Consider the following 23294-nt stretch of genomic DNA (forward strand, 5'->3'; position numbering starts at 1 on the left):
ATGACCATAATTCTTACAGCCATCCTGATCTCAACAAAGGAATCTTCCGAGAAGCCACTGGAGTTGAGCTTGAGCTGTAGTTCTGAGACGATGCCCAGCAGGTCTGCCTTTTCAGCTTGAAGGCGCATCACCTGGGCCTTCAACTGCTCTACTTCCTGCTCCAGGTTTGCCCTGGGAAGCCCGGAGACACCTATGGAACCCTGGGAAAACCAAGAATGAGGCAAATACACAAATCAAACCAAGGGTCTGGCCAGCAAACTTGATGGCCAAACATCACACACACACTCGCTCTCTCTCTCTCTCTCTCTCTCTCTCTCTCTCTCTCTCTCTCTCTCTCTCTCTCTCTCTCTCTCTCTCTCTCAGATATCATGGAGCCCAGGTTGAGTATGAACTCAGAACTGAGGATAGCCTTGAACTTTGGAACCTCCTACCACTACCTTCCAAGTGCTGGTATTACAGACATGCACCACGATGCCCAACTTAAGTTTTGTGTGTTGGGCGTGCACATGTGTGGATACGCTCATGGTATGCATGTGTATGTAGAGGAAAACCACCTTAGGTGCCAACCATCTTGTCCACCTTCCCTGTTTTTGTTTTATTTTGGAGAAAGGTTCTCTGACTGGCCCAGGACTTGACAAGTAGGCTAGGCTGGCTAGCCAGTGAGCCCCAGGAATCTGCTTGTCTTTGCATCCCCAGCACTGGGATTATATACACACACCACCATGCCTGGCTTTCCCACGTGTGTTCTGCCAATTAAACTCAGGTCCTTAGCACTTTCTTTTTTTTTTTTTTTTTTTTTTTGGTTTTTCGAGACAGGGTTTCTCTGTGGTTTTGGAGCCTGTCCTGCCTTAGCACTTTCTTAACTGAGCTCTATCTCCAGCCCCATGCTCGTTTTCAGAAGAGGCACTTTTCTAACATTTTCATCTGCTAAGCTTTAAGCAGAAGAGTCACCCTCTTATTTAACAACTTATTTTGACACACCATATAAAACAGGAATTTGGGGGCTAGAGGTAAAGCTGAATAGTAGCTTGTCTCAAATGTGAGACCCTAGGTTCAAACCACAGAGCCACACATGTGAAAAAGAAACAAGGAATTTTTTTTCCTGGTTTTTCGAGACAGGGTTTCTCTGTGGCTTTGGAGCCTGTCCTGGAACTAGCTCTGTAGACCAGGCTGGTCTCGAACTCACAGAGATCTGCCTGCCTCTGCCTCCCGAGTGCTGGGATTAAAGAAACAAGGAATTTAAAATAACTTAATGACAAGAAAACAAGGCTTCCACAGCATGCAAGAATCATGGGTTAAAATCCTGAAAATAACCAACCAGACTCGGACAGTGATAGACTCAAACACTGTGGTAAAAAATCTCAGAAAACAAGGACTAAGAGCTGTTAAAACTCAACCTTCTACCTTCACTCTTCCCCGCAAACACCCACATCTCCACTCCCTGTCCCCCAGGTGCAGTCAGAAACCGGAGCACCAAGAATGTGATCTGGGTCAGGGACGGCAAGATAAGAAAAGGTCTCCAGTTCTCCCTGCGTGCTAACTGCTGGGGATGTTACTCTATGCTGGTGTTGGAAGAGGGAAAAACCTGGGAGAAAGAAGACAGAAACTCAAGGATTAAGAAAAAGTTAAATTTTCGCCCATATAGAACCAATAATACATATTAATTAGTATTGCACAGATGTGAACTATATATGTCATGTGTGTTGAGTTCACCCTGATATAATGACCACATATGACAGCAATGGAAGAACCAGCCTGTTCAGAAGTGCTTGTTTCTGGGGAGAACAGACTCATCTGTATTCCCTGATCACTAGGGATGTGGTCCTCAGCAGACTCTCTGAAGTCCTGGCCTCAGTTTTCTTGGACACCACATAGTCCACAGTCTCTTCTATGACCTCCCAGGCCTCCCTGGGCCTCTACAGCTCGATGTACAAGACACCGTGCTTCACTCCCCTTTCCTAACTTGAAATAATTACAGTTCATGGAATTCTTTTTTGTTGTCATTCGTTCATTACTGGGGACTGAACCCAGGATCCTGTGCATGCTAGGCAAGTGCTCTACCACTAAGCTACACCCCAGCCCTAGTATGATTTTTTTGTTTTTGTATATGTGTATGGTGCATGCATGTGTACATCATTTGTTCATTACTGGGGACTGAACCCAGGATCTTGTGCATGTTAGGCAAGTGCTCTACCACTAAGCTACATCCCAGCCCTAGTATGAATTTTTTGTTTTTGTATATGTGTATGGTATATGCATGTGCACATATGTGTGCAAGTGCACTTGCCCATGCATGTGGGTGTGCATCAGAGGCTGTGTCAGGATATCTTCCTTAATTTATTCTCACTTTATTTTTATTTTCACCTTATTGTCTTGAGAAACTGTGTCTCACTGAACCTGGCCCTCCCAACTGCAGCCCCAGGGCTGGGTTACAAACTCACATTGCCACACCGGTCATTTTGTTTTTATTGTTGTTTATTTAGGACAGAGCCTTGCTATGTAGCCCGGGACGGACAGGAACTCATTATATAGTCCATGCTGTGCTCCAACTCGTGGCAATCCTCCTGAGTGCCGGGATAAGAGATATGTACCAGTTCACTACACAGGGCCCTAGGACGCTCCATTCTTGGAATGGTTAAGTATGAGGTTTGGAAGGAATAGATGGCAGGGTCACCCAGATGTCACCTGGGGCCTTGGAGGACCAGCTGGGATCAAGTGTGCTCTGGTGTGTCCTTTGTTAGTGTCTCTGACACATGTTCTCAGGGGTGATGGATTTCACAGGGCCATGGCAGCCCTGCAGTCAGTGTTCCATATCACCACACGCCGCTCCTAAGTCATTTCTCAAAAGCCAACTGTAAAGGGAATCACTATGTAAAAGGATATAAAGGCCAAAACGTCAGCATTCTAAGGTACATTTTTTTTTTGGGTTTTTCGACACAGGGTTTCTCTGTGGCTTTGGAGCCTGTCCTGGAACTAGCTCTGTAGACCAGGCTGGTCGAGAGATCCGCCTGTCTCTGCCTCCCGAGTGCTGGGATTAAAGGCGTGCGCCACCATCGCCCGGCTCTAAGGTACATTTGTAAAGTCTAATTTTATATCAAGGATATGAATTAAGAACTAACAATTGGATGCCCTCTGGACAGAGGTGCGCCTACTATTTTTTTTTTAGAAAGATTTATTCATTTATTATATATACAATGTTCTGCTTGCATGTCAGAAGAGAGCACCAGATCTCATTATAGATGATTATGAGCCACCATGTGGTTGCTGGGAATTGAACTCAGGACCTCTGGAAATTCAGTTAGTGCTCCTAACCTCTGAGCCATCTCTCCAGCCCCCCTGCCCTACCTACCATTTTAATGGATGTGAAACACTGATTTATAACCTGAATATACTTTTAGGTTTTCTTTTTTTTTTTGACAGAGAGTCTCATAGGCCTGTGACTCATTATGTAGTCCAGGTTGGCTTTAGGCTCTCCATCCACTTGCCTCTACAGTGCTGAGATTACACTGTAAACTACCATGCCTAACTCCTAATTATCTTTTGACTATACTGTATGAGATCTTATAAATTTCTGGTTTGTGATATATGTATATATATATGTATACACATATATATCATATATGTAAGTATGTATGTTCATGCAGGTATGTGCATGAAGGTGTGAGGGTGAACATGCATGTGGGTGTATATTATGAAGGTGAGGAATTGTGGGGTGTTCCACGTCGCTAGGTCACCCTCCATCCTATTTTTGAGACAATGTCTCTCACTGCACATGGAGATCATTGATTCAGCTATGTGGCCAATGAGTTTCAGGGGTCTGACGGTCTTGGCCCCTGGTGCTGAATTAACGGATGCCAGATTTTACATGGGTATTGGAGAGCAGGGCCTCACATTTGCATGGCAGGCATTTATAGACTGAGTCATCTCCTCAGATCTGCCCTTATAAAAATCCCTTCCCAACAGAGGTTATATACGACCCAGCCAGTGTTTCTAGCAAAACCACACTGCTTCCAAGACCATGTAAAACACCAGTTCAGCCTGAACTGTCCAGACCAGGAAGATTCTACTGCTGCTGTGTAAATTTCTCCCAGGCAGAAACATTGCTTCCTGCAGGCAAGCTCTTTAAACAGGAAGGTGGACTCTTAGCTTTTACTGCTTATTCTGGCAGGGAGGGACCTAGTAAGATCTGGTCGGTTTCAGGGACTTCCTGAAGCTATTTTGAGTTGTCCCCTCCGACAGAAGGAGAGGAATACAAAAAAGACTCTTGAGACCAGACCAGCTGTCTGGAAGAAGCAGAAAGCAGCTGAGCTGCCTGGAAGAGGTTCAGACTGGAGTCACTTGGAGAGGACATTCTCCAAATGGTCGAGCTGCCTGCAGGCTGTGCAGTATGCTCCAGGTTTCTTAGCTTTTGTGTTGCCCATGCTAGGGTGGGGTTGGTGATGCAGCTGGCTTTGAGTTATTTCTGCACCTGTAAGTAGCCACTCACCCATACTCCTGTAAGTAATGAAACTCATTGGTTCACCAAGTTGGGCATTGGTGGTATCCATACTTTGGTCTGTCATGGGATTCCTGTCTGGAGTAGGTAGGCATGTATATCATATCTCCCCAGGAAAAGCTTTGTCACACAACCGTACATACGAAGAAAGTAAGACCACAGTGGATCATGTACTCACTTCAAACAGCCTTTCTGATTTCTCTTTTAGTTTCTCAAGCTCTTCCTTCAGTTTCTCATTTTCTTGACTCAAGGCCATCAGGTGCTCCTTAGCTTCTTTGCTCTGTGTCTCAAACATCTGGCGTTCTTCCTTCTGCTTCTCTGTCCAGGCTGAAAGCTCCTCAAATCGTCCTTTCATGACCTGATTATTTAGCTTTATGGCTTCTGTTTGGGGTTTAGAGAGAGGGAGTCACCCACCAGGGAATGGATGGAATTTCATGAATCAGCTCTTCCTCTGGCCATTTCGATACTCTGGGCTCTGGATGTAAACATGCCCCAGTGACCTAGGATGGGTACATCAGCGGGAAAAAGACTACAGCAATGGCAGTAGAGTTTGCTTACAGACTCTAGAACACCACTGTTGGTCCTTAGAGGTCACGAGAAAGGCCAGGCATGGTGACTCATAATTGTACTCCCAGTATTTGGGAGGCAAGAGGTGGGATGATGTGGAGGTCAAGGTTCAGGTTTAGCTACATTCAGGTTTAGCTACGTGGCGAGCAGGAGGCCATCCTGATCTACACAAGACACTCTCAAAACAACAAAATTCCCCAAATAAAATAGATTTGGGGATATAAATTCCTCTTAATGACCAAAAGTCTGGAAGACTCTTTGATTATGATATTTAATTAGCCATGGCTTGAGATATTAGAATATAATCCTCTTTTGAAACAAAGTTTCACTGTGTATATAGCTCAGGATATCCCTGAACTTGCTATGCAGCATGTGACAGCTCTGCACTTGGAATCCCCCTGCGTCTGTTCTGGAGCCAGGACACAGCCATGGACCATCATGCTTAGTTCAGAATGCTTTCTCCTGACAAAATGTTTCCACCTAACTGTAGCTAGAGGTGCCTCTCTCCTTTTAAATGGGCTGTCATTAGACTATTTTCTGAGCTAGTTTGGTTTTGTACAGTGGTAAGGATCCACCCTAGAGTCGTGCACATGCTGAGCAAGCTCTCTTACTGATCTACACTCTCAGCCCCTAAACAGAGTAGTTTTTAGTCTGACCTGTAAAATATGTAAACAGAAAGCCCTGTAGCACTGCTCAAAGTCTTGCTGTGCTGTTTCTAGGGAAACAGGCTGAGAAAGGGCCTCACTTACAGCCTTCTTCAGAAGGGATTGTGTTTCCTGCGTGGCGAATCCAGACGACAGGCCTGCTCACCTTTCAGCTGGTGGTTCTCAACCAGGAGCTCCTTCATTTGCTGCACCAGCTCCTCAGGAGTGAATGTGTCCAGGCTGGGGTGAACCATACTGGGGGGTCCATTTCCTGGGGTCTCACAGGGGCTGTCCCCCTTCTCAGTCAGGCAGCTCAGAGGTTGATGGGACATGGCAACGGGTCCTATGGAAAAGCCACAAGCTAAAAATATAGCTGTCGCCAGTCTGTCACAGGCCTCGGAAAGACCCGCAAATCTGTTAGTAACGAGTGGTAGAGTTATTCCCAAGGTTGCTGGCCTTCCCTCGGTGTGCACTGTGAAAGCTTTCCCTTTAACCATCAGCTGCACTGCCCACCTTCACGGGACCATGTGTAGAAAGGGGCAGAACTGAAATGAGATGGAAACTGTAGAATTGATAATGATTAGGATAATATCTGCAGCCTTGGTGAAGATCACTACATAAGTCCCTTTAAGTCTTTCAGTTCAAATCTCCTTATTTTGAGTGATTTGTATTGTCTGGGAATTAGACTTCAATAAAGTTATTAAAATCTTCATTTATATATTTATTGAAAGCCATTAAAATCTCTATATTTTATATTTATTGAAAACTATTGGAGTCTCCATATTTTATATTGATTGAAAGCTATTAGATCTCCATATTTTATCTTTGATAAAAGGAATGGAATGGAATGTTTATTTTTGGCAATTCTTAGGCTTAGTATGTGCTGAAACACTCTACCATACATACCCTTCTCTCTCTCTCTCTCTCTCTCTCTCTCTCTCTCTCTCTCTCTCTCTCTCTCTCTCTCTTCCTTTCTTTCTTTGGTTTTTCGAATCAGAGTTTCTCTATGTAACAGCTTTGGCTGTCCTGGACCTCCTCACTCTATAGACCAGGATGGCCTTGAACTCTTATAAATCTGCCTGCTTCTGCCTCCAGAGTGCTGGGATTAAAGGCGTGTGCCTTTGCTGCCTGGTGACACTCCCTACTTTTGACCGTCCACACGAGGTTTAACAGGTGTAACAGCTCGCCTAAGGTCAGAAGTGGCACATAGCAAGGCTGATGTGAAGATGCCGTCTTACACTACACAAAAGGCACAAGTAAAGTTTTATTTTTTATTGAGGCTTTGATATGATATTTATCAGTGAATACACACAAAACACTAATGCAGTTTGATGCCTATTGCACATCCTGAAAACACTTCTATGTATATGGCTTTATTTCATAGATGTGTCGATGAGAACACATAAATGCCAATTCTACTTCTTTATTACCTACCACTCAGGCAAAAGGACCTCTTTCCAATGACTGGCTACATACACATTCCAGGCAAAAAAATTTCATCTTCATGCTTCATGAAAATGATAGATATTCCCATCATGAACTGATGTGGATAGACCATAAAACAATATAAAGTAAAGGTAAAATACACACACACCTTCACACATGCACATAAACACACACACTTGCCCTATTCTACAAAGGAAAAATGACTGACGTCCAGAGAGATGGTTAAAAAAATATTATTTCAGGATGGAAAGATGGTTCAGTGGTTAAGAGCACTGACTGCCCTTCCAGAGGACCTGGGTTCAATTCTCAGCACCCACATGGAAGTTCACAACTGTGTGTAACTCCAGTTCTAAGGGATTTGACATCCTTACACAGTACAAGCAAAACACCAGTGTATGTTAAATAAATATAAATCTTTAAAAATATTATTTCTTGGGCCTGCAGAGATGGCTCAGTATTTAAAAGCACTTGTTCCTCTTTGACTCCCAGCACACATGTTAGATGGCTCAAAACTGCCTGTTACCCCAGCTCTAGAGGATCTGATGTCCTCTTCTGGCTTCCGCAGACACATACAGATATATGGTATATACTCACACAGACACATACATTTTAAAAAACTTAAAATTTACCTCAATTAATTGTAAGATAAATTTAAATCCATCTATGCAACAAAAGACATCAAATGGTGATGTTGCCCTACGACTGTGACAGATCAGAGAACCACTGGCGCCACAGAAAGCCCTGGGATGAAGACGGTACATGGGCGCATACTGGTGGGCACTCCCTCCCCCACCTCAGTAGGAACTGAATCTAGAGCCTCCGGTTATTACTCAAGTGCTCTACCACAGAGTTACAGTCATAGTACCCAACCTTATTTCTAACTAGGGGAGAAGCCATTGCTCTCAGACTGCCAGCTCCTCATGATTAAGGTGCCTGATGGCTCCGTGAGTTGTATTCCATTATATATGAAATTAGTCCCTCTTCTGACAGGCAGGAGAATCACCCTCTCTGCCAGGTAGCATGCAGGTTTAATACTCACATATGAAAATAAGACCAGATGCACAGAATGAGGGGCTCTTGCTATGCCCGTAGGAGGCAGAATCCTGGGCTCTCTTCAGGTTCTCTACAATCAAGAGTCTGGTGCACTGCTTCTAGTGTGGAGACTGTGTTAGATAAACTGTAGCACTAGCGTTGATCTGCTAAGAGGAAATGCATCCCATGAAGTACACAAGGAGGATGGCAATTTCACAGGGGGAAAACACTGAGCAAGCATTACTCTCTTGTCTCTTGAATGGAAATGGGTTTTACTTAATTTAAGATGCCTTTGCTGGATAAAGCCCATGTTTCTGACTTTCCACAAAATTCATTTTTGCAACTGAGTAGTGTTGGAGGTCCTTCTGTCTATGTGTTGCTTTCATTGGTTAATGAATAAAGAAACTGCCTTGGCCTGTTGATAGGGCAGAACTTAGGTAGGCGGGGAAAGAGGAAAGAGACACCATGGATCTGCCAGAGACAGATGCTGGGAATTTTACCTGGTAAGCCACTGCCACGTGGCAATACACAGATTAATGGAGATGGGTTAAATTAATATGTAAGAGTTAGCCAATAACAAGTTAGAGCTAAAGGGCCAAGCAGTGATTTAATTAATACAGTTTCTGTGTGGTTATTCTAGGGTTAAGTTAGCCAGGTGGCTGGGACGAACAAGCAGCCCTCTCCTTGCAACAATTGGTGCCCAGTGTGGGGCAACTGCATCCACATAAAGCCTGAGAGAGCTTGGGAAGTAATTCTAGACAGAAAAGAATAGAGTTAAGCACAGCTTATCGATAGCAGCATTTTCTCAGGTGTGCTCTGCCTGCTAGAGGCAAATGTGTCTCATATAAGAGAGGCTTCCTGACTCAGCTTTAGCTGTAAAACCTTGCAGCTCTTTTAAGAGGTCCTGCCACGAAACACTTAAATGGTATTAATGAAAAGCTGACTGCATGCTTTTTGGTTTTTAGCCACAGCAGGAAAAAAGCTGCGCCATTTTCAAAATGCTGGCTTCCTGGGCCGTCCTGCCAGCACAAACTCTGACTCTTTCATGAGGTCTGGCTACAGAGCATTTGAGTGTGGTTTGTGAGCAGACTGCTTGCTTGCTTGCTGGCAGGGACCTTGAAGCGCCATAGAGTTGTGGCAATAAACATGGCTACAGCCGGTACCTCCACCATGAGGGTGGAATCTCAGACAGCTAAGAAATGGGCTGGATCCAGCTGCCAAAGCCACGGCTTTAATTCTTTTGCTTTAATTTCTATAGCTAGAAAGCCATATCACTTAGCAAATTAAAGACTCATGTGGTCAGAAAAAGAGATATACAGTAAAGAGAGATTAAAAGACAAAGAAAACCTCTAAATGGTTTCCAGTATGTTAAAAATAAAAACAGGCGTGGGAAAGAAAAGAAAAAGGTTAAAGTCCTTAAAATAAAAAAGGGATTTAACAACTGCGGGAACCAGGCAGGACAGAAAACTAAGTTAACAACTGAGTATAATGGTGCACACTTATTCACTGCCTTAGGGGCTGAGGTAGGAGGATCACACATTTCAAATCATTGTGGGCTATATAGTGAAAACCTGTCCCCGCAAAACCAATGAAAGGTTCTGAGGAGATGGTCCAGGGGATCAAATGCTCATTGTGCAAACACAAGGACTGGAGTTGGGTCCCCAGAACCCATATAAAGCCAGAAGGGTATAGTGGCTTTCTGTAATGTCAGCATTTGGGAGGAAGAGACTGGACCCTGGGGGTAAGCTGGACAGCTAGACTAGCTGGACTTTGTGAGTTCCAGATTCAGTGAAAAGATCCTGCCTCAATAAATAAACTGGAAAGCAATATGTACATATATATTAGGAGAGAAATAACCAGCTAAAATTTTTATTTCTGCACATAATGATGTTGGTGATAACATTTCATTAAAAATGGAATTTTCTGGAACAGCAGTAAATTTTCCTGAGGTATTTAATCTGTCAAACTACAGAAACATTTAACAGGCTTTTGTGTGTGTTGGGAAGTGGGTGCCAGGAACAGAACCCAGAGTCTCATGGATGCTAACAAGCACTCCAGTGAGCTATACCTATACCCAAAACATTATTTTAATTTTGTTTTTATCTTTGCCTTTTGAGATGATGTCTTATTTTACAGTTCAGGTTTGCCTGGGACTCACTATGTAGAGTAGATTGCCTTTGAGTTCATGGTGATCCTCCTGCCTCCATATGTTGAGTGTTGAGATTACAAAGATGAGCCACTATGCCCATCTCAACAGATTTTTAAAAAGTAATCAACAGACATATAGAAGATGTGTTTAGTTCCATCTTATTATATGTATAAATCAACATCTCTCAATCTATTTTTTTTGAGACAGAGGCTAGCAATGTAGCCCAGGCTAGCCTCAAAGTGGAAAAATTCCTGCTTTAACCTCCTCAGGGCTCGGATAACAGGCATGCCACCACACTTATACCCAGCAACAAGCTATCTCTTCATGGTTTTATCAGAAGAAAAGGAAAAAAGGGAAGGGGAGGTACAGAGCCAAGAAGGAGGAAGGGGCAGAGGGAGGAAGGGAACTGGAAGGAGAGGACTGTTCTGAAGACTGCTGAGCTGGCTCTCCTCCTTGACCTCCATGTGCACCTCCACTGGGACTATAGATGCAACCACAGCAGAGACAGCCTTGGTCCCAACAACACTTCTAACTGGTGCAGGTCGCCCAGATTTTACAAGGACACTCGAAAAAAGCAGGGCTGTGCTAGGTGAGACAGTAGAAGAGTCAGTTGTACTGATTCATCAGAGTGTGTGGCCTTGGGAGAGCCACCTGATCTCCACAGGCTGTTTACTGACTCATCAGTGGATAATGCTCCTCATGGGTCTCAGCTCAGCAACTCTAAAAGGTATGCTTAATTTTCTAGAAAGATCACAGCTCCACCTCTACCCTTCAACACAGGCATGCCCAGTATTCCTCGCCCCACCATCCCCTGCCAGTCCACCATCACACTGACCATTCTCACAGCACACACGCACCTAGTCATGTTGTTGTCAAATTTTGTTAGGAAAATTAATTCCGTAATTCAAATGCCACAGTGAATAAGAAGCTAGCATATCCTGCAAATGCGAGCATTCGGATCCTACTATTTTACTAAAAGCGGTTTGAAGGGACAGTGAAAGACTCAAAGGACACTCGGGATTTTTGAGTACTTAAGAGGTATCAGTATGGATTACCACTATACTGAGGTATATGTGAAATACCTACTGGTAACACGTAGTGGGAGAATACTTAAATCTCAGAATCGCTGAACATTTTTATTCTATCTATCTATCTATCTATCTATCTATCTATCTATCTATCTATCTATCATCTATGCATGTATGACACACACACACACAGGGAGGGAGGGTAGGAAGGAAGGAGGGAGGGAGGGAGGGAGGGAGGGAGGGAGGGAGGGAGGAGAGAGAGCATCCCAGAACATGGGCGAGCACAAGCACCATGCCGTCTATGTGGAGGTCAGATGACAGCTGGTTTCTGTCCTTCTGTTCCACCATCTGGGTCCCAAGGGTGGAAATCAGACCACCAAGCTTAGCAGCAAGAACCTTTACTTGCTGAACCAACACACTAGTGCCTGAATGGCTAATTAACTTCCTCTTGAATGACATTCAACTGAGCAAATAGAGAGAGACATGCAGATCTTTTTATGTATCTTCAGAGATTAAAAAAACTGGAAAGAAGTATTTACTAGAAGGTTCCCTCTAACGGGATTCCTTATAGAAAGCCAGCTGATCTGGGTTGATCAGTGCCATTTCTGGGCAAAGACATTTAGGAAGAAAGGGGAGGTGGGGCATACCTGTAACCCAGTTCTTGGGAAGCTGAAGCAGGAGGAAAGCCATGAGTCTGAGGACAACCTGGCATACACAGTGAGTTCCAGACCAGCATAGTCTACAGTATGAGACCAAGAAAGAAAGAAAGAAAGAAAGAAAAATTTAGCACAAGACAACACAAAAAATGTTAGACATGCATGATGGTGAAAGCTTATACTCCCATTACCAGGGAAGCTGAGGCAAGAGGGTTGTTAGAAGTTCTATGCCAGCCTGGGCTACACAGCAAGCCCAGCTTCCTGTGGGAGGACAGAGTTAGGAACACAGGATTCGTCACAATTTCACTAACAAGAAAGACTGGGAATTAGCAAGGTAGAAAGTCAGAAGCAAAGCCCCAGCTTTATTCCCTCGATGTGCCCCTTGAGTCCCCTAGTCATGTGCACTCTTATTCTTTATTCTAAGGTCAAGTAATTATAGTAATGACCTGGCCCTGAGACATGGGCATAAATCTCATTCCTGAGTTGGCCTTAGAGATAATCTATTCTGACTTCTTATTCAATGCAAGAATGTCTGTGTGGTTTCCATGGTGCACAGCTACACAGAGCTGGCTTAGAACACATGAGCCATGCCCACCACCCCTGCTGCCCCCAGCAGGTGATGTCTCTTCCATTACAGATGGCTCTGACAGCCAGAAGGCCATGTGCCCAGTGTTATCGGCCTTATGCTAATTTCTACTCACTGGACACTGGACACAAAACAAGCCCAGTCCTTTTCCCTGGTGGAGATGAGCCTTCAGATCTATGGATGAAGTATTAACTGGTTCATATGTGGTATGTGCATGTGAATGCAGGTGCCATGGGCACTGGGTTCCCCAGAGATGGGGTGTTTGAAGTGGATATTGGGAACAGGACTCAGGTCCTCTGGAAGAGCAGAAAGTGTTCTTATTGCTGAGCCACCACTTCAGCCTGGTAAATTAGTTTTAAACAACGAAGACCCGTTTCCTGAAGAGAGTCAATAGTTTCCATTCACAAAAGGGAATGAAGGGGGCTAGCAAGATGGCTCAGCAGGTAAAGGCACTTGTTGTCAAGCCGGATCACTCCAGTTTGATCCCCAGGATCCATACATCAGAAGGAAAAAGTGACTTTTACAAGTTATCCTGAATCCTTCTCACGTATGTCATGGCAAGTGTGTACTCACGCCCATACGGACAGAATAAATGGAAAAGGAAGGTGGGACACACACATCTTATTTCTGGAGTAAAAAAAAGTCTTGCTGTTGCTTGCTAGGAATACGACTAGTAAGGCTATTCCATGACTTAGGGATACACAGAAAACAGAAACAGACTTAAACTCACTGACGCAGGCAGGGACATGGCAGTAGGCTTCCTTCTTTCCCACCCCCTCTCCTCTCAAAACTAAAGGGGTAGTCACTTGTACCTCCAAAATGCTTCCAAACCCCTCATGTCTCCAACCCTAAAGGCTTAGGCTTGGACTTTTGCCTGTGAATAGCCATGTTCAACTTCTGCCTATTTTGTCTGTTGCTGTGTCCCCAGTACTGTGGTGCACACAAGAAAAAAATTATCAGGGTTTAGATGAATGAATTCTAATAGCATTCTTCTCTTTCCATTTCAATCCTGCTGTAATTGAAGTTCATGAGAGTTATTTTTATTTATTTCCAGGCTTAATTATCCATATGCATCAATGCCACCTCCTGTCACCAAGCCACAAAGACCACATTAAAGGGCTCACGGCTCCATGCATTCTTGGCCTCTATGTCCTTGCCTCTGAGGTGTCCTCTGCCTGGGAAATGTCTGGTTCCCATTTGCTCTGGCACACATCCATGGGGCAGTTTCAATGTCCAACATTTGACATTTTGTGGAGAAGCAGCTCTTCTGAGCATCTAAGGGCCATTTGTATTCCCAGCTCCTTAGTCCCCCTACCAGTTACTGCTGTTTTTAGACTATTTACTTCCTCTCCATCTTTTTCTTACTAGAGACTGGCACACAGCAGCCTCTGTGTGTTTGTTGAAACAAGATGAAAACACAGCCTAGTGAGGGCTATTCAAGTCCAGCACCGGTGAGTGCTTCCTGCTGTGCAAGCACAAACCACACATGTTAGGACTGTTATGTACATGTTAGCACATGTTAGGACTGTTATGTACATGTTAGTTTTAGGACTGTTATGTACAAGTTAGCACATGTTAGGACCATTATGTACATGTTAGCACATGCTAGGACCGTTATATACATGTTAGCACATGTTAGGACTGTTATGTACATGTTAGTTTTAGGACTGTTATGTACATGTTAGCACATGTTAGGGCTGTATGTACATGTTAGCACATGTTAGGACTGTTATGAGTTTCCTGCAGCTCTAGGGTGCTCGTATCCAGTTTGAAGTCAACTTTTCAAACTCATTTTTAAAGTCAGAACTAGTTTTCTCTACCACCACAAAGGATGAGGATATTATTATATAACGTACATTCTAGAACTTGTTATCACACACAAGCCAAAGCAGAATCAAGGAAAGCCTTAATACATTTAACTTAAACAAAGGATTTGGGGAGGGTGGTGGTGCATGCCTTTGATCTCAGCACTTGAGAGGGAAAAACAAAGCGGATCCCTCTGAGTTCAAGGCCAGCTTGGTCTACAAAGCGAGGTTCAGGCCAGCCAGGTAGACATAGGGAGACCCTGTCTCAAAACCAAACCGAAACAAAAGATTTTTAGGTTCAGAAAGATGGTTCAGTGGGTAAAGGCATGTCCTGCCAAGCCTGACAACCGAAATTGAATCCATGGATCTCTCATAGACTGTGCCCTGGTGTCCACTTGAACACTATGGCAAGCACATGCATACACACATCTGTGAACATACATGCACACAAACATGCACACACAGCTAATTAATAAATATAATAAAATTTAATTCCTTTTGCCTTTGGATTTTGATTTTCCGGGAAATCAAAAAAAAATCATTAACACGCTAAGTCTCTATAATAAAAAGTCAGGAAAACTGATTTGGGGACTAGTAGGTATATTTCACGTATTTCATGGCCAGAACAACTATGTGCTACTTAAATGAGGGAGTTCAGGGGGAAGATATAACTAATTCCTTTCAAGTTTATTTCATTAAGTCTCACAAAATATAGATTCTGTCCCTTTCTCCCTCCTCCCTTCCTTCTCTTCTTTCTCCCTCCCTCCCTGCCCCCCCTCCCCATGTAATTTACAGGACAATTGTAAAAACTAGTTACTTTCATGGTTGCACAAAAAACATAAAGTACTGCTCAGACCGGCTCACTGTAAACAGATCAAACATGCACAGTTCACAATGAAACTTCACTTGTCCAATCAAATCCAAGGCAATTTCCGGCAGTGGCCTCTGCTCTGTCCAGCTTTACCCTATTATTAACCCGACAGCAACGGGACTCCTCCTCTCCCGAGGCCAAAAGAGTGAGGCTGCTTTGGGTAAAAGGGCAGCTTCGGAGATAGTTGTGAAAGCGCCAAGTGGCCCCACGCTGCCTTGCGTTCTCTTCTTGAGGCTCTCCCTAAGGTTTTCCGTTTCAGTGTTAAACACCTCAGGCGTACATTCATCCTCACAGGAGTCCTGCTAGTGGAGGCCAGCCAGGTCAGGGACTGAGTTTCATTTTCCTCTGAGGCTTGTTTATTGCCTCCAATTTAAACATTGACGGTGGTTCAAAACATTCCTCTAAAGTTCTCAGCTCCATTAAATTCATTCTCATATATTCTCTCCCCCCTCCCCCCCCATACAAACATACTTTGAGTTTATAATGAATATATACATGCACGGATATAGCGCACTCTTCCCAGACAGACACAACAGTTTATGTACTCTTCTGTAAGCCCGCTACGTTGGCAAGGGGTCTCGATTCTTTACTGTTCCTGGGCCACATCATTCAGAGTGCCTTTACTCCTTGCGACAGTACCTTTAACCACTTCCTTCTTAGAATGAACGACTCCTTGCTTAATCACTATCAACACGGGACGTCACCTTCAAACCACCTTAGTGACCTGACCTGGAAGTCACCTGCGGCCATTCAAGTCCGTGTTTTACCACCCTGGGGAAAGGGGGGAGGGGCCTTTGTAGCGGCCGCCACCCCCAGCCCCCTCCTCACATCCCCGCTGCCCTTTCACACCAGGTCAGGATCGGCCTGGGCCTTGGAAGCCTTTCCAGGGAAGCCATCCTACAAGAGGACCGCCCCAGCTTCGTCACCCTCCCCGCGGCAAGCTCCCGGAGACGGCTACAGAGAGAGTCGCTGCCAGGATGGATTGGAGCCCGCCGGGGAGAGTCGCCGCGCACGGACAGCGCCCGCCACCCCCCGGCCCGGCTCACTGACCTCCGGGATCCGCTCCTCTCAGGTCACTGCTTCGTTGGCATCTTGTCCCAGTCCCAGAGCTCTGGATGCCGACGCCAGCCAAGGACCGGCCGGGGGGGGCGGCGACCGGGCAGCCGGACGGTGACGCGCTCCCTCGCGACCCGCCGGGCGCCGCTCAGCTGACCGCAGCGCCTGCTCCCGCCCGAGCCGGGGAATTTCCCAGACCACGCCCACTCTGACACGCCCCAAGAAAACCACGCCCAACACCCCGCCTCGGCTTCTCTTCCCGAGCCCAGTGATCTACCTCCGCGATCTGGCGCGAGTGAAGTGGGAGGAAGCCGAAGTGTCAGACACCTGGCGTTAACTACAGTAAACTATTAATCTGACCAAATGGACTGAGTCAGACTTCCCTGTGTCTACAGAGAAAGATCAAATCACATGGGATCTCTGAGCCCTTCAGAAGGGTTTCAGGTGTCCTCATTGCAAGGTCTTCATCTTTCCATCTCTCAGCTTCTCTGCCCACTTCCACCTGAGTGTTTGTTTAAACCTTACAAGTAGGCAGCACACCCTCCCACTGATCCCCTATCTTCTTTTGGAGGCCTTAATTAAAAACCAAAATAGAAAATAAATAAATAAGGAAGGAAGGGAAAAGAATAAAGTAAAAAGAAAAGAAGGAAGAAAGAAAAGAAAAAATGGAAAGTTTGTAAAATGCTCTTGAGCTCTTGTTCGCCCAGATCAGTTAACACAGGCTGCATCAGATGATCAGAGAGGTGAGACTGATGAGTTGTTTTGGATGACATTCAGGAAGCAGTCTTACTGCGATGGTGCTATACCATACTGGAGGATGCCTCTGCAGAGACTGGAGAATAAAAAGCTAAAAAACACCCAAAGAGCTACCCTGGTTTGCATTCCTAGTCCTGAGAAGGCACCAGTAAGGTGGCATCACAAGATACAGATGGCATTTGCTCAGAAGGGTGAGCTCCTGACAGAGTGTTGCCTTGACAACCAGAACCCCAGCGAAAGGTAAGTAGTTAGAAACTGGGGCAGGATCTCCCCCGTGGCTCAGAAAAGAGCCCGAGACCAGGTTTTGTGCTCAAGGTCAAAGGGATGTCACAACCAGGGAAGAATTTCATTTACTGACAAAGGAGCTTCTGTGGCGACAACAGGCGGTTGGTATTGCGGCTGCACCTGCTCACAGCTTGGAAGGAAAAGTAGGGATCCTCATCAACACAAGGAAGAGACAGCCCAGGTCTGCCCAGTCTGTTGCACAGACCAGATCACCAACTGTCCTTTCCAAGACCTGGCCCCAAATTAACCCTACAGCCAGGCAGAGAAGGTCGGAGAAGTTGTGTCAGGGGGCACCCTGTCATTTTCTGATACTCTCTACAATCCACACCAAAGACTTCTATGACCCTCGGTCGTGTCTCTCCACCACCGACCAATAATATCTGCGAGCAGGTATCAGCGGAGTGTCCTTTCATTCTGCTGTTCTGACACCATATTCCCGCATGTGGTGGTAGATCCCATAGGTGAGAATGACACCCTACAGATCTGCTCTGTCTTCCAATGCCAAGTGGAAGCCCCAGGTTGTTTTACCTGAGTTGCTGTTCCACTAACCTGCTGTAAATTGGTTTTCATGTCTGGTGTTTGTGGTATGGAAATGTCTGGTGTCTCTTACACCTGTTTAAGGTATCGGCAAAACAGAGGATAAAGTTAAGTTTAGGAAAAAATAATCAAGGACCAGGAAATTGAGAGGGGTGTATCTAACCTGTTTAAGCCTTCAATTCAACTCCCTGGAACTCACAAGATAAACAGTAGCATATTTACGTTAGAATGGCTATAACAGATGTTTAACTTGTATTTGTCTTCATACCTTTACACACCTTAATAACTTGCATTTGTGTTTTACTGAAATTTGTTTGGTGAGGCTGTCCTTTTTTTTTTTTTTTTTGTTTTTTTTTGTTTTTTTTTGTTTTTGTTTTTGTTTTTCGAGACAGGGTTTCTCTGTGGTTTTGGAGCCTGTCCTGGAACTAGCTCTTGTAGACCAGGCTGGTCTCGAGAGGCTGTCCTTTTAAGGGACAATGTTGTGGGAGCTGTGGGGCTGCATTCTGCCACCCAGCTCCCGCCACTGGCTAGCTTTACCTGAAATTACAACACACAAACGGTATTCTTTTAAACATTGCTTGGCCCATTAACTCTAGCCCTTACAGGCTAATTCTCATATCCCGATCAACCCATCTCTAATAATCTGTGTAGCATCAGTCTTACCGGGAAAGATTCAGCATGTCTGACCTGGCAGCTTGCTCCATGGCATCTGCCCAGGAGAGGGGAGCATGGCCTCTCTGAGCTCACTTCCTCTCCCTCCCAGCATTCTGTTCTGTTTACTCCACCCACCTATGTTCTAACCAATAAAATGGGTCAAGGAAACTGCCAGGTCAGACATGCTGAAGAAAAAAGGAGGGAGAAAGAAAAATTCGGGGGACCCTGGGTTCCCAGTCCAATGCACCACACAGTGTGTGCAATGCTAGCATGGGAGGATTAACCCTGGTTTGTCCGGTCACGTTTTTAGCTATGGAAAGCAACCAGATATGAATGTGAGCCAAGGGCTCAACCGTAGCCATGAAGGCTGTAGTTGGCTGAATGGAAGGGAAAACCTCACCACTGAAGCTGCTGGTGTGTGTAGAGGTCAGTGTTCAGGCAGATACGATGCAGAACTGTTGTAAAGAAACCTGGTTCCTGAGCCCCAGGGTTCCACGTGTCCTTAGCTGGCCCACCCATGGGTGGGAGGGAATGTGGAGAGCCTGGTTGAGTCACAAGCAGCAATGTTATGGTAAAAATAAAATGCTGCAGGTCCACAAGTGACAGCAGTGGGCAGCTAGACCCGAGACCATGGTGGGTCATGAAGGCAGCCAGTCCCAGGCAGAAAGCCCAGTGGGTCCTAGGCAGGGATCCGCTTGGTGGGTTAATGACAGAGACAGATAGGCATGCCATGCAGAGTGAGGTTGTACATTTATTTAGTAGGTATTTATTTAGTGGGATATTTGTTTAGAAGGGAAGGGGAGAGGGAGGGAGGGAGAAGGGGGATGAGAGAGAGAGAGAGAGAGAGAGAGAGAGAGAGAGAGAGAGAGAGAGAGAGAAGAGGAACCACAGCAGCAGCTATCTCTTTGGGAGAGAGACGGAAAAGGAAGGAGGGCTCAGACTGGAAGCAGAAGGAAGATCTGTCTGCCTCAATGGTGGAGGGGAGGAGGAGGGCGGGGCTTGTCTCTTAAAGGGCCAGGACAGACCATTACACTCATAGTCACACACTCCTAACTAAGTCATCTCCACATTGTTTATCTTTTTGTGCGTCATTCTTGGGCAGTTATCCAAGATTACCACAGTGCCACACCCTGGCCCAGAAGTTATCTCCTCTCTTCAGACCCAGCTTGGTCCTACAAGTGATAGATAGGACTTTGGACCACCTCGCAGAACCAGATCTGAGAGTAATAAACTACACTACACACCCTGACCAGGACTATTTAACTACATATACTATTTTTTCCAATGTCTCACTTCATAGTTTAGGATGGCTTGGAATGCACTAGGAAGTTCGATGACCCAGAACTTGTAGCAATCCTCCCGTGTCAGCCTTCCAGATGCTTACTTAGCTTGTTACTTTCTCATCCTGTTGGGGCTGCTGGAACTGGGGTGGTGGTGGCTGCTGCTGCTTCTGTTTCGGTTTCCTTTTCTTCTCCTTTTCCTCCTTCCCCTTCACCCTTCTTTTTCTTCTTCTTCAGCAGGGTCTCATACTGCCCGGACTGGCTAACTTGCTATGTAGACTAGGCTGGCTTAGAACTCCTTGGTTGCCTCTTCTACCCTCCTACTACCTAGTGCTGAGATGAAAGGCCTTTGACACCGTGTCCTCCTTTGCATTAGTTAATTGTGTGAGCTGCTTCAGAACCTCTGGAGGTACAATGTTCTATAAACTACATACATATTACCCTTTTACAGTTCCCCAAATTCACAGTTCTGAAAACACCTACTACCTCGGGACGGTTATGAGTGCCTGGAGTGAGTCACACATTACTTGTTAAAAATTGCAGGTCACCATTTTTCTGGACTAAACTCCTGAACTAGGTCCTAACACATCATGCTGAAAATAAAATGGAGTCATGCATAGTCTTCATTACTTTTCTATTGCTGTGATAAAACCAAGTGCCTAAGACCGTACCATCTGTTCCAACTCCATATTGTATTTGCTTAGACAAACCCTTTACCCTCCCCTGAACAGTAGTCACCTCTGCCTTGGCAACACATTTGAGATTTCCATGGCCTTGACCATGGTCCAGATGCATTAATCAAAATAACTAAAGTAAACTAAAACAACCAAAGATTATTTAAATCAAATGTAATTGTCCTGCTGTGTCTAAAATAATCTCTATCCTCTGCCAGCAATGAACATTTTAAGGTTACTCTGATCCTCATCCAATTTTGATGTAAATTATGGTCTTTGTGATTTTTGCTTTAAAAAATGCTTTACTCCTCAGCTTGGGCACCAAGAGACATTTTAGAGGCAGGAACTGCTTTTGGTCTGGCCATTAGTAAGATTGAAACTTATAATTGGCTTAATCAGCATGGTTGTCAATAACTATATCATACGGGTCATTTCAAAAATAACATGACTAAGGCAATTTGTAGAAGGAAGGTGTAAGAGTCTGTCATCGAGGAAAGCATGGGAGGAACAGCATTGTGTTAGCTGAAGCAGGAGCGGAGTGCTCACGTCTCAATACACAAGTCCTCAAAGCCTCCCCCAGTGACATACTTCCTCTAGCAAGGTCACTCGTCCTAAGCCTCCCCATCAGCCACCAGCTGGGGATCAAGTATTCAAATGCATGAGAATATGGGGAACATTTCACTCAAATCACAGTCATGCTCAGGTTCCATTCAGCTTGCTTAAACATGCATAAAATACAAAAACACATAGAGCAATGCCTGGCACTTAGTATCAGCCTAGGGAATAGGGAGGAAGGTCCCTACTCCCGTTTTTCCTTTTGCTTTCCTACTTCTCTTCTTGCTAATATGTTTACTGCTAAATGATCTTTCTTTAGAGACTCAGAACTCAGAACCTCTGACAGCCTCAGTAATGCCCCCCCCCCCCCGTAGTCATCAGCTTTGTAAATCACTGTGAGGTATAAACTGAAGCATTATGTTTATGAAAATACTGGAACCGGTCCCAGGAGGCTAAAGTCCATCACAGTGTCTTGGCCAGAGTGGAAAGGAGATAACCAGCCCTGTGCTGCAAGACAGAGTTTTGTTCAGCCTCTACCTTTCCCATTCTACTCTCTCTCTCTCTCTCTCTCTCTCTCTCTCTCTCTCTCCCCCCCCCCTTTCTCCCTCTCTCCCTCCCCTCCTCCCTTTCTCTCTAAAAACCTTTTGTATCCCTGAGTCCTCTAGCAGAAGCTTTATGACAAGAGTTTCCCTTTCAAATCAGCTTTTTGAATTTCAAATGAAACGAAACAGAAAGCCAATGTTTCTAAAGTTAATTGGCTCAAGATCGGGTGATCAAGCCAGTTTGGCCTGTAACATCATAATGATAGAGCCAGTTTTAGTTAGTCATCGTCAACCTCCTGTCTCTTCCTTTGTTTCCAAAATTTTGTATTACAAACATGTGTGACCAGGCTCAGCTAAATAATTCTGATTTAAAGGAAATAGAATCATTTATTCTGAGATAAATATGACTGGAAATACAGGTTTGAATAACAGGTTAGTCTGCATAACACTTCACAGTACAAAATGTTGTACAAACTTATTGTTACAGTAGCATTAAAGGCCAGGGTTCTATTGAGGTCCTTGAAGGAAAGCTATTTCCTCCTAGGTGAAAGAGTGAAATCTACCTTTGGTTGGAGATGGCTTTGTCTCCTCCATTAAGTGTTACGCTAGACAATCACCTAGTCAAGTATGCTGGCTAGTTTTATATCAACTTGACACAAACTAGAGTCACTGGAGAGGAATGAGCCTCAACTGAGAAAATGTCTTCGTAAGATCCAGCTGCAAGGTTTAAAATTAGTGATTGATTAGTGATTGGTTTAAAATTAGTGACCAGTCACTGTGGATGGTGCTCTTCCTGGGCTGACAATCCAGGGTTCTATAAGAAAGCAGACTGGTCAAGTCATGAGGAGCAAGCCAGTAAGCAGCACTCTCCCATGGCCTCTGTATCAGCTCCTGTCCTGCTTGAGTTCCTGCTCTGACTTCCTTCAATGATGAACAGTGATTTGGAAGTGTAAGCCAAATAAACCCTTTCCTCCCTAACTTGATTTTTAGTCATGGTGTCTCATTGCAGCAGTAGAAGCCCAGAGACTGAAGGCTGTTTCCCTTTAAGCTGCACTAGATACATGGTAAGAATAATTAATCTATTAATGAGATAATGTGCTTTTCTTTCCCAGATTCCCTGAAGGTGTAAGTCACAAACAATGCCACACAAGTTTGGAATTATGATTAATAGGGTGGTATTTATTTAAAGAAGAAAAAACTTACAGATCACCGTCCCAGACAACAGCCCTCTGCGCAACCAGGAATGGAGTCTAGTTGCCGGTGGAGCAGGAAGTGAAGAGAGAGAGCGGAGGAAGTAGCCGCTTTTTTAAAGGGAGAGAGACCACGCCCCAATGGGCTGGTATCTCAGCAGCTATTGGTTGGAGGGGCGGAAGGACCTCCCGCAACACCTCCCCCTTTTGTTTAAGTAAGAGAGTTCTAAACCTACTATGAAATTATATACAATAAGTACAAATATCCTATTCTAACTAGCTTAGGTCTTGTATAATAAATAACTTGGCCAAGTCGTGAGAGAAAAGTAACTACATTTATATAGTCTTCAACCCCATCGAAGATCTGAGAAGGGAAATAATGTTACCTGGGTAATTAGGAAGTTCAGTAAAACAACTTCCAAAACATGCAACAAATCACAGAGACAACTAGCTACCTGGGCAATCACCCAAAGTCATGTTTGCAGC

At 44.8% G+C, this 23294-nt stretch overlaps 1 protein-coding gene across 3 annotated transcripts in view; it reads right to left on the minus strand.

Annotated features, from left to right (window-relative positions):
- Optn (optineurin) overlaps positions 1 to 16511 on the minus strand; it is a 42863-nt gene extending 26352 nt beyond the window's left edge. The window contains exons 1-5 of one of the 3 annotated variants that reach the window (XM_050150493.1): positions 16330 to 16510; positions 8192 to 8348; positions 5873 to 6049; positions 4674 to 4876; positions 18 to 200 (exon numbers count right to left, since the gene is read on the minus strand). In XM_050150493.1, coding sequence (XP_050006450.1) covers positions 18 to 200; positions 4674 to 4876; positions 5873 to 6038 — 552 coding nt within the window. In that variant the 5' untranslated portion in view covers positions 6039 to 6049; positions 8192 to 8348; positions 16330 to 16510. Of the gene's footprint in view, positions 1 to 17; positions 201 to 4673; positions 4877 to 5872; positions 6050 to 8191; positions 8349 to 16329 lie in introns of all 3 variants that reach the window. The other 2 variants (XM_050150494.1, XM_050150492.1) reach the window with 2 other exon arrangements.
- Between the last annotated feature and the right edge of the window lie 6783 nt (positions 16512 to 23294).

The sequence above is a fragment of the Alexandromys fortis genome, unplaced genomic scaffold, assembly GCF_014885135.2.
Source record: "Alexandromys fortis isolate MF-2015 unplaced genomic scaffold, M_Fortis_MF-2015_v1.1 scaffold_69, whole genome shotgun sequence".
In the NCBI taxonomy this organism is placed as follows: domain Eukaryota; kingdom Metazoa; phylum Chordata; class Mammalia; order Rodentia; family Cricetidae; genus Alexandromys; species Alexandromys fortis.